Below are 14,107 nucleotides of genomic sequence, written 5' to 3'. Positions count from 1 at the left end.
TGTCAACACTGCCCCCTCAGTGACAGACTTTGGCTACTCCGGATTGTTAGTACTTGGGTGAGAAGGCCCACAGATCTCGGCTAACCAACCGAACACCAACAATTATGAATGCAATGACCAGGGCAGGACTGTGTCGGGCATTTTCAGTGGGGACCGGTCCACCAGGCATCCAAAGAGTCGATGAAGCATATGACGACATTACAGTAATCTAAGCTGCGTTCACTGCAACAGCCAAAATGCTTCATTTTATATCCCACCATCTTGGAGAGTCCTCTGTAGTGGCATGAGGACTGATACCGTCCACAGACAAACAGTTCGCCAGGCAAATGCATTGTATACCATATTGCCAATCAAGCCAAGGCAATGACTAATGATTCTAACAGGCCTTGAATTTGTATGATTGCCCAATCAATCATACACGTGTGAAAAGCCCACAGTGTTGGTAGACTACATTACCCCACATACAAAATCTGAGGATAAAATGGAGAATCTAGAGAAGACGACGGTCAAAACGTAACCCTGCCATGGAATATTTCTTTAAAAAAAAAAAAAAGATTGTATGTGTGCCATGTTCCACATTACCATGCTGGTGAGGGGCCTCTCTGGAGCCTGGTTCCCCACAGGAGAGGAGGTCTGTTGGGGCGTCTGCTCCTCCGCTGGGCCATGACTCCTGGAGCGGGATGACCCCAGTTCTGGTGCTGCAGCAGCAGGCACAGGGACCTGACAACACGCAGACAAATAAATTATTCCCGAGAAGAGAAAGGTATCCTCAGTCTGCGCACCTGCGCTTCCCAATCTGGAGCGTCTCTTGACTCTGCTGAAGACATTAGCCAAACGGTAGTCTTGGCACTGGTCCCCAATAATGCAGAAAATTACTTTCCACATCTGAAGATGCTCTGGTGACTTTCTTTGCTAAATAAATGATGCCTTCGACATCATCGCTCTTATTTTCACTCAACCACACGCAAAAAAGTTTGGGTGCATGTTTGAGTCTGTCTGTGTGTTCGCGTGTGTCCGTGCGTGTCCACGCGCGCATTTCTGTGATTGCAAGTGCCGTGTGTTTCTGTCGCTGTGAGCGCCCTAGAATATTATGTGATGAAAAGGCTTATAAAACCACTGGTCAATTTGCTCACTTGAACCTTTGCCAGCTCTCCGGCACTGCAGGAGTTCGGCAGGCAGGCAAGGTGTAAATGCACCCATCCGTCACTGCTCTGAAGAGATTCACCTTTCAGGTTGCAGGCACGCTGAGACGCGGGCCGAGTCTTTTTAAATGGATTCTGGGTTTGCAATGGCTGGACGGGGCTGATAAAAGGGACTCTCAGAATGAGACTAGGGCTGGCAGTGGCGTTCTCCAAATGCCCATTCTCACTACTGTGTTATCATTGACGGCAGAAGTGAAGCGGGTGATCATAGTAAGGTGGAAACATTTTTGAAATGTGAACTCAAAGGAAAAGGACAGCACACTCAGTCAAAATTGATCTTTGATTCGGTCATTTTATTGGCCAAGAAGCGCTTGATGTGAATGTGTCTCGAAGGGATGTCCTTTCTCATGAGTCTATATTGTTATAAGCACCCAGTCAATTGCATTGACTTCAGTGTGTTTTACGAACTTTAAGCAAAGCTTGTTTGAGTAATTGCAGACCATATGAAAAAAATGCAAATGTGTTCATGTTCTTTTTAATGTTTCCCAACAGAGCTGGCATTTCTGCTGCTATACAACGACCTCTTTTAAAGGGCTGGACATAGAAGACTCTTAATCCCCATTCTCAGTGCTGCTATCATCACTGCTCGGGCCAGACTCAAGTTTCTCAAGACCGGTCTGCTGGGGCTGGGCAGGGCAGGGCAGGGCTGCGGAGAAAAAGCCATTTTGTGGCCCAATTAACCCTTTAACCCCTCCTCACAACATTCACTTTTAATTTCCCCACAGGTCTGCCTACTACACTGCTACACCTGACACGTGACGGATACACTGCGTCCACCTGGGCTCTCTCCTCAAGAATAAACGTGGACCAATTCTGTCAGAGTGAAATCTGTGATAACAGGTATTCTGTTGGGAAGAAGAGAAGCAAACAAAGAAAACAGTAGAAGGGGAAAAAAGGCCCAGTCCTCTAAACCAGTGTTTCCCAACAGTGTACCACTAGGGGTACGCGAGCACACCTCAGGGGTATGTGGAAAAATGTAATATGTCTATGTCTAACTGTCTATGTCCATACCTAAATCTATGCCTATGTCTGCATGAGAAAGTATGAAACGTAATTTCAATTCTTTGCATGACCAGCGCACGTAAAGAAATTGACAATAAAGTCATGAGTGAGAGGGGTACTCATCATCATATGACAAAATGGCTTAGGGCAGGACAAAAAAGGCTGGGAAACACTGCTCTTAACTCACTTTAGGTCCTTTTCCACTGCCCGTTTTTCTACCCGGTACAGCGACACTCTATAACTCAGTCGTTATTACCCATAATGTTGTGCGTCAGCTCGCCCTCATTGGTAAATCGAGCACCACTCAGCTCGACACGACACGGCATGGCAGTCGAGTTGTATATGGATAAGAGCCTTTACTGCGTTTGAAACCCAAGGAGACCAGCAAAGCAAATTACAAGTCCATAAACCACTGGCACAGCTTTGGAAACTGAAAAAAAACCAGACTCGTCCGGCCACAAGTTTTAGAGGCAGTCATTACCTGCCCGTTGGGTGTAATCAGAGCCAAAATATACATGCCTCACAATCTCATCAATTTCAATGAGGCCCATGTTTTTGTAATTTAAATTTGTTAAGCGTACGATAGAAATGATCAGTACCATGATGTCACCAAGACAGAGCGGACACCCACTAAAGCCAAAATGTCCCATCGGACAACTGTCAGGTCACTCGCGCAGAGGTTATGCGTTGGGACCATAAATTAGGCTTAATGCACAGACTATGCTTGATCATGCCTCCACCCGCCCGCCTGCCCGCCGGGCTGGACCCATACTATTCTCAGGTTGTCCGGCTGTGTGTGTGTCCGTCAGCTATAATTCATTTTGTTGTTTGTGCTATAAACCTTTGAACGGGTGCATGGATATGAACTCAGCACAGGCTACGGTTTACAGAAGGTTTAGGGAGCACCACAAGGCACAGTTGTATGAAGCTATTGCAGGTGAAAGCATCAGAAGTGACAGTGTCATCGACTTCCACCTGTATTCATTTTAAACATGCTCTTCACTAGACAATGCTAAAGACCTGCAAAAACTGGTTACCACAAATCACGTCGGTAGGAATTACGTACCGAGAGAGACACACAGGACAGAAATGAGGAACAAAAGATATTGTACACGGGGGCACAGCAGGCAGACAGAGAAGTAGAAGGATGAAGAAAGACACTAGACCGACAGGATAAAACAAAAAAAGACAAAGAGTGTGACAGAGTGGAAGAGATTGAGAGGGAGGGAAGACAGACAAAGAGGCGGCAGTGAAAGCGTAACCTTAACCTCCTTGGCGGAGGTGATACAATCTGACGCCTGGGGATGAGTGATGATGAACCGCCACCTCCAACGACACCCCCCCCTTGACAGACACCCCTACACCTGCCGGCCACCCCCCCCCACTACAAACTTATCGTCCCGCTCCCCTGACACGAATACACACACCGTCTTAGTACCCCTCGATACAACACACTAACACACGCGCACACACACCTCCCTCCACGTGCGCACACACACACACCCACACAACACTGACTGAGACCCCCTCCGCACCACACACTGATGGAGGATCCCACACCAACCAACACCCAGACTGACTGAGGACTCTCTCTCTCTCACACACACACACACACACACACACACACACACACACACACACACACACACACACACACACACACACACACACACACACACACACACACACACGCACGCACGCACGCACGCACGCACGCACGCACGCACGCCCACTGACGGATGTGTTCACACCACACTGACCTCCATTTTCAGTCGAGTGGTCTCGTCTGGCCGGCCGTCTGAGAGCTCACTGCGGCTGACACCAGAGTTCACGCTGACGCCCTCCTGCCGACAACACTCCTTCAGACTCATCAGCTCTGAGAGAGAGAGAGAGAGAGAACGAGAGAGAGAGAGAGAGAAAGTCAGAGCGAGAGAGAGAGACAGAGAGAGAGAGAAATAGAGAGAGAGAGAGAGGGGGGGCAGAGCGAGAGCGAGAGAGAGAGAAATGGAAAGCCGGAGAGAGAGAGAGCGAGAGAGAGATGGAAAGCCGGAGAGAGATAGAGCGAGAGAGAGACAGAGACAAGTGCAAGGTCGAGAGGGGAAAAAAAGCAGTGAGTACAAGGTGTAGGCCTATTTCAAACACTTCAAATAGAAATAATTAATTGACAACTGTGACCATCACGCAGTGGCTTCAAATGATTTCAAGCGTGAGATGAATGCTTTTGTAGTAAGGGCTTCGTCGCCTACACCAGAGAGCTAGTGCAGACCTCGGCAATGGCAGGTCAGACCATCAAAATGTATAAATTAAATAAGAAGATACTTCAATTATATATACAATATATACAAAATAATAATAATAAAAAATCAGAGCCATTGAGCATCCCAACCGGCTCTCAACATTGCTCAACATCTCAACATGACTAGAAGTGCCGTCTTGAGGCTGAAAGAAGAGACATCTCAATGTATGCGTCTATGCAACCTATCGCTACTTTGAATGCATAGAAATGTTCAGTGTCCGGGGGTGTCTGCCGGGTGTCACGTCACATGAAAAGGGGCCATAGCCTCCTTGGAAATCATTTGAAGCCACATCTCGATACCTCCTCCAGTGTGATACGAGTGGGAGGTTGGGTAAACACAGCAGACCCAATACCCACCTGCTGTGAGGGACTCCACTTCCTTCAGCTTGGCGTCCAGTAGCTCCTCCTGCTGGGCAGGAGATATTTGCTCAGTCAGCCTCGACCGCAGATGCTGGATGATCTGCTCCTTAATTGGTAGGTCTGGAAAAGAAGAAATAAAAACATTTAAACTCCTTACCTATTTTGATCCCATAAAAACATTTCATCTCCTTACCTATTTTGATCCCAGAAATGAATTTATCATCACTACACTATCACAACACTGGATGGTCTGCTGCTTGATTGGAAGGTTTCAGAGAAAAAAATGGACAAAAACCACTGAAGCACTTTCCCTTAAAATTAAAAGTATTGCGAAATACATAACGAGACCTAGCGTTTAGAAAAGTGTTTTTCGAATGGCTAACTGGTATTGGGGTTGAACGACTGCAACATCCGTCTTCATCAGAAGGTCACATGGATGTTAATATGTGACCGGGTCAATGTGTGACAATATTGACACCTCAAAATATTGTGGAGGTCACACCTCCACAATGTCAGCTTATTTTGAAGCACGTCACACATTAACATCCATGTGACCCTCTAATGAAGACAGTAGTTACACCGCCAAAACATGTCAGGTAAAGGATACAACAAAAGTCTGAAAAAAAGAGAACATCTTAAGACTTGTTTCAAAAAGCTATTTTCAATAACACTTTGTATAACACTTTATATAAAACACAACCTCAAGAGGGGGCAGGTTTTTTGAACGAAGCCTCACTAAAGTCTCTTTTTCTACCCTCCCTCTAAAGCTCTTCCGCTCAGTCACACTGTCGGTCTTCTATCATGTAGTGTCTGTCTAGTGTCTTTCTGATTTTCTTTTTTCTGATGGGGCTGTTCAAATGTAGCCAAGCTGTGCCCTCCTAGTGACGCAACGATTTAAGATTTGCTTCTAGTCAGGCCAAGAGCAATACAATATTGCTTCTGAGCTCCCGAAAAATTGGGAACTCCTCCCACTTTGTCTGGAAGCAAACAACCATTAGCAAACCAAGTCGACCATGCCGTTTGGGAAATGTTCATTGTTATGCTCTTGGTCAGCCCAAGTCTCAAAGAGATTTGAAAGGCGATGATGATCAGGCTAGTTCACATGGGCTTTGTATCATAAGAATGTGAACAGCCCCATCAGAACAAAAACTCAATAACATACAGAGGACTCAATAGACGTCTACATAGAACACTTCTTAAAGTTAACGTTTAAAAGTGAAGTTATTCAGCAGCAGCATTACCCGGAGAGACTTTAGAGGAAGGATGGGGACTGTCAGCCAATGTGGAGGGTTGATCCTGAACAGAGAGGAGGGGAGAGAGGAAAGGGGAGAGGAAGAGGGAGAAGAGAAGGAGAGGAACATCAGAATGGGATTGGGACTAAACACTGGCACATTAATCACCTTAGATAAGGACTGTCATTGTAGTACACAGACATTGGTGGGGGAGAGAGGGGGGGTGAGAGAGAGAGAGAGAGAGAGAGAGAGAGAGAGAGAGAGAGAGAGATTCAAAGCTCGTTTATTTAACCATCTGTGCGTCATCTTACAAACAAATCATCCTTCACTTACAATCCAATGAGAGAGAGAGAGAGAGAGAGAGAGAGAGACAGAGAAGGGAAGAGAGTGGAGAGGGAGAAGGAGGAGAGAGAGAGAGAGAGAGAGAGAGAGAGAGAGAGAGAGAGAGAGAGCGAGAGAGAGAGAGAGAGAGCTTACTGTCGTCATCTGCAGTATGGTCTGATCCTTGAGCCTCATCGCCTCGTTCTTCAGTCTCTCGGTGTCACTGACCCGCCTCTGCAGGGCACTGTTCTCATCATTGATACGGCTTATCTGTCCAGAGGGAGACAGTGTGTGAATGGTTGTTTGTGTGTGTATGTGTAATAGTGTGTGTGTGTGTGTGTGCGTGCGTTTCGACGAGTGTGAGTGAGGGATTGTGTGTGGTGTCTGTGTGCATGTGGATGTGCACGTTTGTGAGTGAGTGGCTGTGTGTGTGTGTGTGTGTGTGTGTGTGTGTGTGTGTGTGTGTGTGTGTGTGTGTGCCATTTGTTTTTGTGTACAACCACACACACGCACAATGTCAACTGGCGAAATAGCCTCAATCACAGCCATTACAATGACTCAGCAAAACGCAGGCAGGCACAGGAGAGTGCTGTGCGCTCAGTCACCATCAACACCAGCACCACTGCATCCACGGGAGTTGGAACGACCGTTAACGACTTTATTCAAAGGAGAAGCTGTAAGTTGTAACTGTACTGCGAGGAATACGGTAACCACTGTACTCCGTTTGTAGAGCAGTTGTAAGCTATGTAGGTATTAGGTGCACAGTACTTCGGTGCGGTACTCTCACGCAATCTCTGACTAAAGATCGTTATTATGAGTCAGCTAGCTAGTGAAAACTAGCCAGGCCGCGCTCTCCTAGTGACGCAACCCCTTCGGCGTTGCAACTAGTCAGGTCAAGAGCAATGCAAGTACTTTCTGAGTTCCAGAAATTTATTTTCACTGTGTCGAGAATCAAACAACCATAAGCAAACCAAGGGAGGCTGGTCAACCATGCCGTTTGGGAAAAGTTAATTGTTATGCTCTTGGTCAGACCAAGTCTCGAAGAGATTTGAACCTCGATGATAATCAGACTAAGTGAAAACCTAACACAACCCACACTGTATTACGTTGTAGAGAAGGTTTAAGCCACTATTGTACTGAATGAACTGTACTCATTTTGTAGAGAAATTTCAAGTGTTATGATGGGAGAGGTCAAGGGGAGGTCAGTACATTTAGATAAGACAATACACGACCACAAGACTCATCTCTTTCTGTACTGTACCGAGTGAACTCTACTCACTTTGTAGAGTAGCTGCTCGATCTCGGACTCACGCTCCCTGAGTCGCTCGCGTAGCCAGGCGATGTCCCGGTCCCTGAGCTTCAGGTCCTGGCCCAGGCTGCGGATCACCTCCAGGTTCTCCTGCACCTGCTCCTTACGCCTGGTGATAACCGAGAAGGAGCAAGTTAAGACTGATGTTGTGTCAATTACTTCAGACCAGTGGTTCTCAACCTTTTTTTGAACAAACTCCCCCTTGACCTCATCACAAGCCTGCCAACGCCCCATTTGTACTGAATGCAATCACTCACACACCACCCCTCCTTTTTATCGTTTTAATAACAATTATAATAAACAACTGAGGTTTTAACGTGTTAATAACTTTTGAGTAACTTTCTCTGATACATGGTGTCTACAACGCAACTCAAGTAAGGGACAACATATTCAGGTGAAATGTCAGGATGAATGTAAAATGCACCCATAACCAGTTTACAGATTAAGACTTAACTTGATGCCACCTCTTCATACCAGCACTTGAATGTACAATATCCAGTCTGCACAACAGTTTCAGAACTTTTACTTGAGAGACAAATATCTTATTATTTTGTGAGTAGTGCATACTTCTGCAAACACCGGCACAACAATATTTTGCAGCAATAACAAGAAGTGGGGGTAAACTTGCTCTGAGAGTTCTTTGGCGAGAGCCTCCATGTTGGCTCCGTGCTGCGTCAGCAGTTTCTGCATCCCTGCCGTCTCTGCCCCCTGCTGATCTTCTCCTCCTCCTCCTCTTGTTGTTCCGCCATCTTGGCTCTGCGCCTCCCTCAGTTTCTCCTCCAGGCTGCTCCTCTGGGTGTCGGCCTCCTGCAGCCTCCTCTCCAGCTCGGCCACCCTCTCCCTGGCCTCCTGCAGCAGCCCTTCTCGTGTCTCCTCCGGGAGCTCTGCAGCAGGCTCCTGCTGCTGCTCCCTACTCGCCCTCCGCGTCTCCTCCTGTGTTATTGTAGGTAAACATTGCATATTTTAGTCTCCATCAATGCATGACAGTCAAGGGACTGTAGGTGGGAAATGTAAATGATTTTGCTATGAGCTGGTGCAAATCAGTCATTCAAACAATTCTTATTAGATAGATAGATAGATAGATAGATAGATAGATAGATAGATAGATAGATAGATAGATAGATAGATAGATAGATAGATAGGTGAAAATCAGCGATTCAAACGCTAATGTCTAGAATAGAAAGATAAACCGGCAACAGAAAAACAAAGGGAACATCATTACTCGCACTACACAGTTGTACATCATCCCCGTCAAAGAGAAATCAACTTAAACTCTGCTGACATCGAGCAGATGCTGCCAGAGCCCTCATCCTTTCTCCTCTGGCCAGGACAGCTGTCGTTTTACATCTACCACAAATTCTGATGTAAGAAAAGAATCAGAAGTCATTTCCTCCAGTGGCCTCTTGGGTGGTGCGATGTGACCCTCTCCTTTCGCACAAGGCTAGATTCAAGATTCATCTATTACATCTCTGCAGGGCTCTAAATTAACTTTTTCCACCACCAGCCAATTTGGCTAGTGGACATTTTTTCTTACCAGCCAAACAGAAGTTCAACTAGCCATTTTTTTTAATCTCGCCAAAATAAACTATGCATTAGGCTAGTTATTTTTTTTTCTAATTAAATGGTCATTTTGTCCAACTGTTTCTACAACACAGATACACTAGGCCTGCATAGGCTACTATATTAAAAAATAATGAAAAAAATATATAGCCTAGGCCTATAATATGCTTAATTATTATGTAGGCACATAATAATTAAGCATATTATAGGCCTAGGCTATATATTTTTTCATTATTTTTTAACTTCTGCTTTATTTTTTACTTTCATTACTTAGGCCTAATTAATTTGATTAGTTTTTGTTCAATTCCTCTGAAAACAGCTGAATCACATCGCACAAGCCACTCACATAACAGACCTTTAACATAGGCCTACAGTAACCAAGCACACAGCCAAACACTACAAAACCTCACATACGCACACCCCAAGGAAGGAGGAGAGATGAGAGGAAAATGAGAGGAGAGAGGAGGAGCTCTTCTCTACCATGCGCAACAAAATGACAAGAAGCCTAGTTTAATTAAAAGTAAATATCTCGGGAATCTTCGCTTCCTTTGTTACTTCCACAGCTTCGTCGTTGGTTGCTTTTTTTTTCTTTCCGATGGCGTGGGCTTTCCAACTTAGTTGCGCCACGACTCTGAACATTTCAGAAGACAACTGAACTGACAGCTACGGTCACACTACTCTGACAGTCGGCTCTCCTCCTCTGCCCTGGTCGCTATTTCGTTCCACAACCACTCATTTTTAACGTCACTATTTACAATTAGGCCTACTACTAGCATTCACCAACACACAGAACCTTGCTCTAACCCCCGCCACATTCTCATCACTCGCACAAAACATAGTCTACACACAACAGAAGTAGCGCTATGCATAATCTGCGTAAGTCCTGTTATTGAAACGGTCAGGGTTTCGCTGCTTCAAAAATGCAGCCTGTTCAAGGTTCATATAGCAGTAGTGACGTTAAAAGGGTTGTAGCGAAAGCGACGAGAGCATAGGAGGAGAGCTGCCTGTCAGAATAGTGTGAGCGCAGCTTAGCTGACAGAAGGCTGGTCGTCTGAAATGTTTTCAATCCTGGCGCGCGCAACAGCATGGAGTTGACTCTCGATGCACTGGAAAGCCCACGGTGGGAGGCTACGTCGTGACGCTAGTGTCCATGGGTAATGTAGGAAATCTCGCCCTATAACGTTCGTCAGAGCAGCGGTTTACCGATCATAAGTTACTGTACTCGGGCGCTACTAGCCAAATTGGCGGGTAGGTATTTTTTTCTACTAGCCAAAATTAATTTTCACCCGTGTTTGGCGTGTTGGCGTGTGTTAATTTAGAGCCCTGCATCTCTGTATACTGATATCAGAGCCTAATATCAGAGCGCAAAATTCTTTGTTCTTTCCCTGTTTTTTTGTTTCTGCTTTTTTTTCATAGTCCATATTCACCCACCAAGACTAGGAAACGTCTCTGTGGGTGTTTACCTTTGAGACTGGCTTCAGCCTATTTACCTTTAACAGTGTTCTTTAACAATTGTCTTGGTTTTGTTTTTAGACCCGTAAGGTACAGTACTGTATTTAATATTTTTTGTAGTTTATTTCCAAAACGAATGCTGCACATTCACAAATGTTACCTTTTTCACAAATACCACCACCATGAAATTCTAAGTATTCTGTATGACTGTGAAAGTTACAATTTTCAAAACATGAAAAGGTGGATCTTCTCCATGTCCGCAAATTTCATTTTCTCGTAATAAACATTTTTAGCGGTAAAACTTACTATACTTTGGTCATACTAGTAAACACTTGTTTATTTTTTTTAGTAAATATTCACGAAAGGATCAAATTTGGGAATGGGCCTGGGACAGACGCTGCCTCAGCCCCTGTGTCTCCTACAGGAGGTGTGCATGCACCCTCAGTCCTCTAAACTCCTCATCTGCCCTAGACAGTATGCCGCCTCTGCCCTCTCACCTTCTCCTTCGCCTGGGACAGCTGCTCCCTCAGCCCCTGCGTCTCCTGCAGGAGGTCTGCGTGCCCCCTCTGGGCTGTGGCGAGGGCGCTCCTCTCGGCCTCCAGCTGGCTCTGTAGGCTCTGGGCCTCTCTCTGCTGGTGCTCACACAGCGCCTCCAGCTCCCCACACACCTCCTCCAGCTGCTGCATCTGAAACCATTGGAGAGGAGTTGTTAAAGGTACACTGTGCAGGAAATGGTCAAAAAAGGTACTGCAACTATGCTGCTTATCGAAACTGGGCTGCCTATTGCCAAATTTGATCTTTATATGAAAGTTTACAAAGCAATAAGCTATTTTCTAGTATGGGCCAAGTGCACTCATGTTTGCAGCTAAAAATGTCCATTTCTTGAATTCAAATGGCGGACCATGGAGAAGATCCCCCTTTTCATGCATGAAAAATGCAATTTTCCCATTCATAATTAACACTTATTATTTAATGGTGGTGGTGGTAAGTATTAGAGAAATAACATTAGAGAATGGGTAGCATGAGTTCTGGAAATAAACTAAAAATCTCCTTTAAGGGAAAATAATGAATTAAAATTAGTTTTCTGTCTTTGCCTTTGATTATTATTATTTTTTACAGGAGTAGAGGTAGAAGGTCTTCCTCATCAATTCACAAGTACATGGGGGAGATGTAATACGAAGCCCACAGATTCGAAGAGAAGCATTATTAGAAATTATTAATGCTAAAAGGTCCAGCACAATACACACACGCCTTCTCCAGCTGCTGCGTCTGAAACCACAGGAAAGGAGCAAAAGTAGACTAGACGTTGGCAGCCGTGGCCTAATGGCTTTCGGGATTTCCTGTTCTAGAAACGACAGACACTAAACTTAACCAACTAAATTAATTCCACAAAAGAGTATAACAAAGGTACTCCCTCACCTGTAAGCGAGCGTCCTCCAGCTCCTTCTCCAGTTCCCTGATGCGCTCCCTCTTCTCCCGCGACTGGAGAGCCAGCGACTCGCACTCCTGCTGCAAGCCTGTTAGCGCCTCGCCGAACGCCTGCCCGTCGCTAGCACCACCAGAGCCATTGTTACCATCACCACTCCCATTGCTAGCCTGAGCCTGGAGGTGGCTAGCTTGTAGGGCTTCCACCTCCGCTTTGAGCCTCTCCACGTCCTTCTCCAGAGCAGCGGCCATCTTGGATTTCTCCAGGGCGTCTTCCTCGTGCCGGTTCGCCAGCGCCTGGGCGGCGCGTAACTCATCGTCGACCTTGGCGGAGTCCTTGGAGCGTCCCTTCACCTCCTTCTCTGCCTCGTCAACCTTCGAGGTCAGCTCGGCGTTCGCGACGTTCAAACGGTCGCGTTCCTCCGCAAGGGTGTTCCTGTCGGCCTTGAGGGACGCCGTTTCGGTTTCCGCGGCGTCGACCTTTGACCTCAGCTCGTCGCTGGTGGCCTTGAGGCGATCGCGTTCCTCGGCCAGCGAGTTCCTGTCCGCCTCGAGCGTAGCCATCTTGGTCTCCGCGGCATCCATCTTTGACCTCAGCTCGTCATTGGTGGCCTTGAGGGACGCCGCCTCGGTTTCCGCAGCGTCGAGCTTTGACTTCAGCTCGTCATTGGTGATCTTGAGGCGATCGCAATCTTCAGCCAGTGCGTTCCTGTTCGTCTCCAGCGCGGCCATCTCCTGCCTCTCCTTCTCCAAGGAGGCGAGCGTGGCGTTGTGCAGCTGAGCATCGTCAGCGAGCGCCTCGTTCTCCGCCCTCAGCCTGTCGCGCTCCTCCGCCAGCACCTTCCAGCCTGCCTCCACGTCCGCCTTCTCCGTCTCTACGGCAACAACCTTTGACCTTAGCTCGTCGTTGGCGATCTTTAGGCGATCGCGGTCCTCCGCTACGGCGTTCCTGTCGGCCTCCAGGGCGGCCATCTCCTGCCTCTCCTTCTCCAGGGAGGTGAGCGTGGCCTCGTGGAGCTGCGTCTCGTCGGCGAGGGCCGCCTGGAGCTCCTGGGCGGTCTGCTCCATGGAGTAGAGCCTCTGGGACGCCTCCCTCTGGCGCTGGTCCTTGGCCACGCTCTCCGCCCGCAGCCGACCGAGCTCCGCGCGCATCGACACCGTGTCGTCTGTGGGGTGAACGATGTGCATGCATAGACACACACACACAAAGAAATAAGGCCGAACACACACACACCACACACACACATACAATTAAACAATTATTAATTAAATATTTTTAAGTCTGTAGTGACTTCCTGTGTTTAACTACTGATAAAACTTTGATTTCAAAAATGGGGCACACAATATGCGATTTCAGTCCCCATCTCCATTTAGGGTAAAACTGCAGCAGGGGAGCAAAACTACCTTTAAAAAACAAAAACATAAACAAAAAAAAAACAGCTGGAACAGACCAAACGAATTGCTGTTTAACCTTCCATTTGAGAAAAGGTGCAATTTTCTGAAACTGCAATTTTCTGCTGGAAATGAGGTACGATGTTTTGCATTTCCCCCAGTGTGTGCTCATTGTTTCAGTTCAGACCATAATTTCAGACACAGCTGTGGGTGCGTGCCCATGTTCGTGTACTGTAAATATCCTAATGGGTTGCTCACATGTGTCTGGCTATACAAGTCTGCCTACACATTTCCGGTCTATTATTTCCCTCTGGAGTTTTGACTCCTTCGTGTTTCACCAGTAAAAACAATAATGTAGCCCAGGTAAGACCAATTAAGAGAACTCGTTTGGCCAAGACTCCAGACATATTCATCTATTGTCTAGCTTTACTGCCTTAGCGAGGATGTCGGCCCTGCTTGGTTTGTGTAGCTTAGGCTGGCAGGCGCATACGCACACACACACACACACACACACACACACACACACACACACACACACACACACACACACACACAC

General features: G+C 46.7%; 1 protein-coding gene across 1 annotated transcript in view; it reads right to left on the bottom strand.

The window, feature by feature from the left end:
• kif20bb (kinesin family member 20Bb) overlaps positions 1-14,107 on the bottom strand; it is a 62,554-nt gene that overhangs the window by 14,656 nt on the left and 33,791 nt on the right. Inside the window, exons 20-28 of the mRNA XM_063221536.1 lie at positions 12,154-13,325; positions 11,232-11,420; positions 8,351-8,655; positions 7,693-7,831; positions 6,570-6,683; positions 6,102-6,156; positions 4,858-4,980; positions 3,965-4,080; positions 583-720 (exon numbers count right to left, since the gene is read on the bottom strand). Coding sequence (XP_063077606.1) covers positions 583-720; positions 3,965-4,080; positions 4,858-4,980; positions 6,102-6,156; positions 6,570-6,683; positions 7,693-7,831; positions 8,351-8,655; positions 11,232-11,420; positions 12,154-13,325 — 2,351 coding nt within the window. The remainder of the gene's footprint in view (positions 1-582; positions 721-3,964; positions 4,081-4,857; positions 4,981-6,101; positions 6,157-6,569; positions 6,684-7,692; positions 7,832-8,350; positions 8,656-11,231; positions 11,421-12,153; positions 13,326-14,107) is intronic.

The sequence above is a fragment of the Engraulis encrasicolus genome, chromosome 17 (genome assembly GCF_034702125.1).
Source record: "Engraulis encrasicolus isolate BLACKSEA-1 chromosome 17, IST_EnEncr_1.0, whole genome shotgun sequence".
Lineage (NCBI taxonomy): Eukaryota > Metazoa > Chordata > Actinopteri > Clupeiformes > Engraulidae > Engraulis > Engraulis encrasicolus.
The sequence above is the reverse complement of the archived record's forward strand: the minus strand, read 5'-3'. Positions and strand labels throughout refer to the sequence as shown.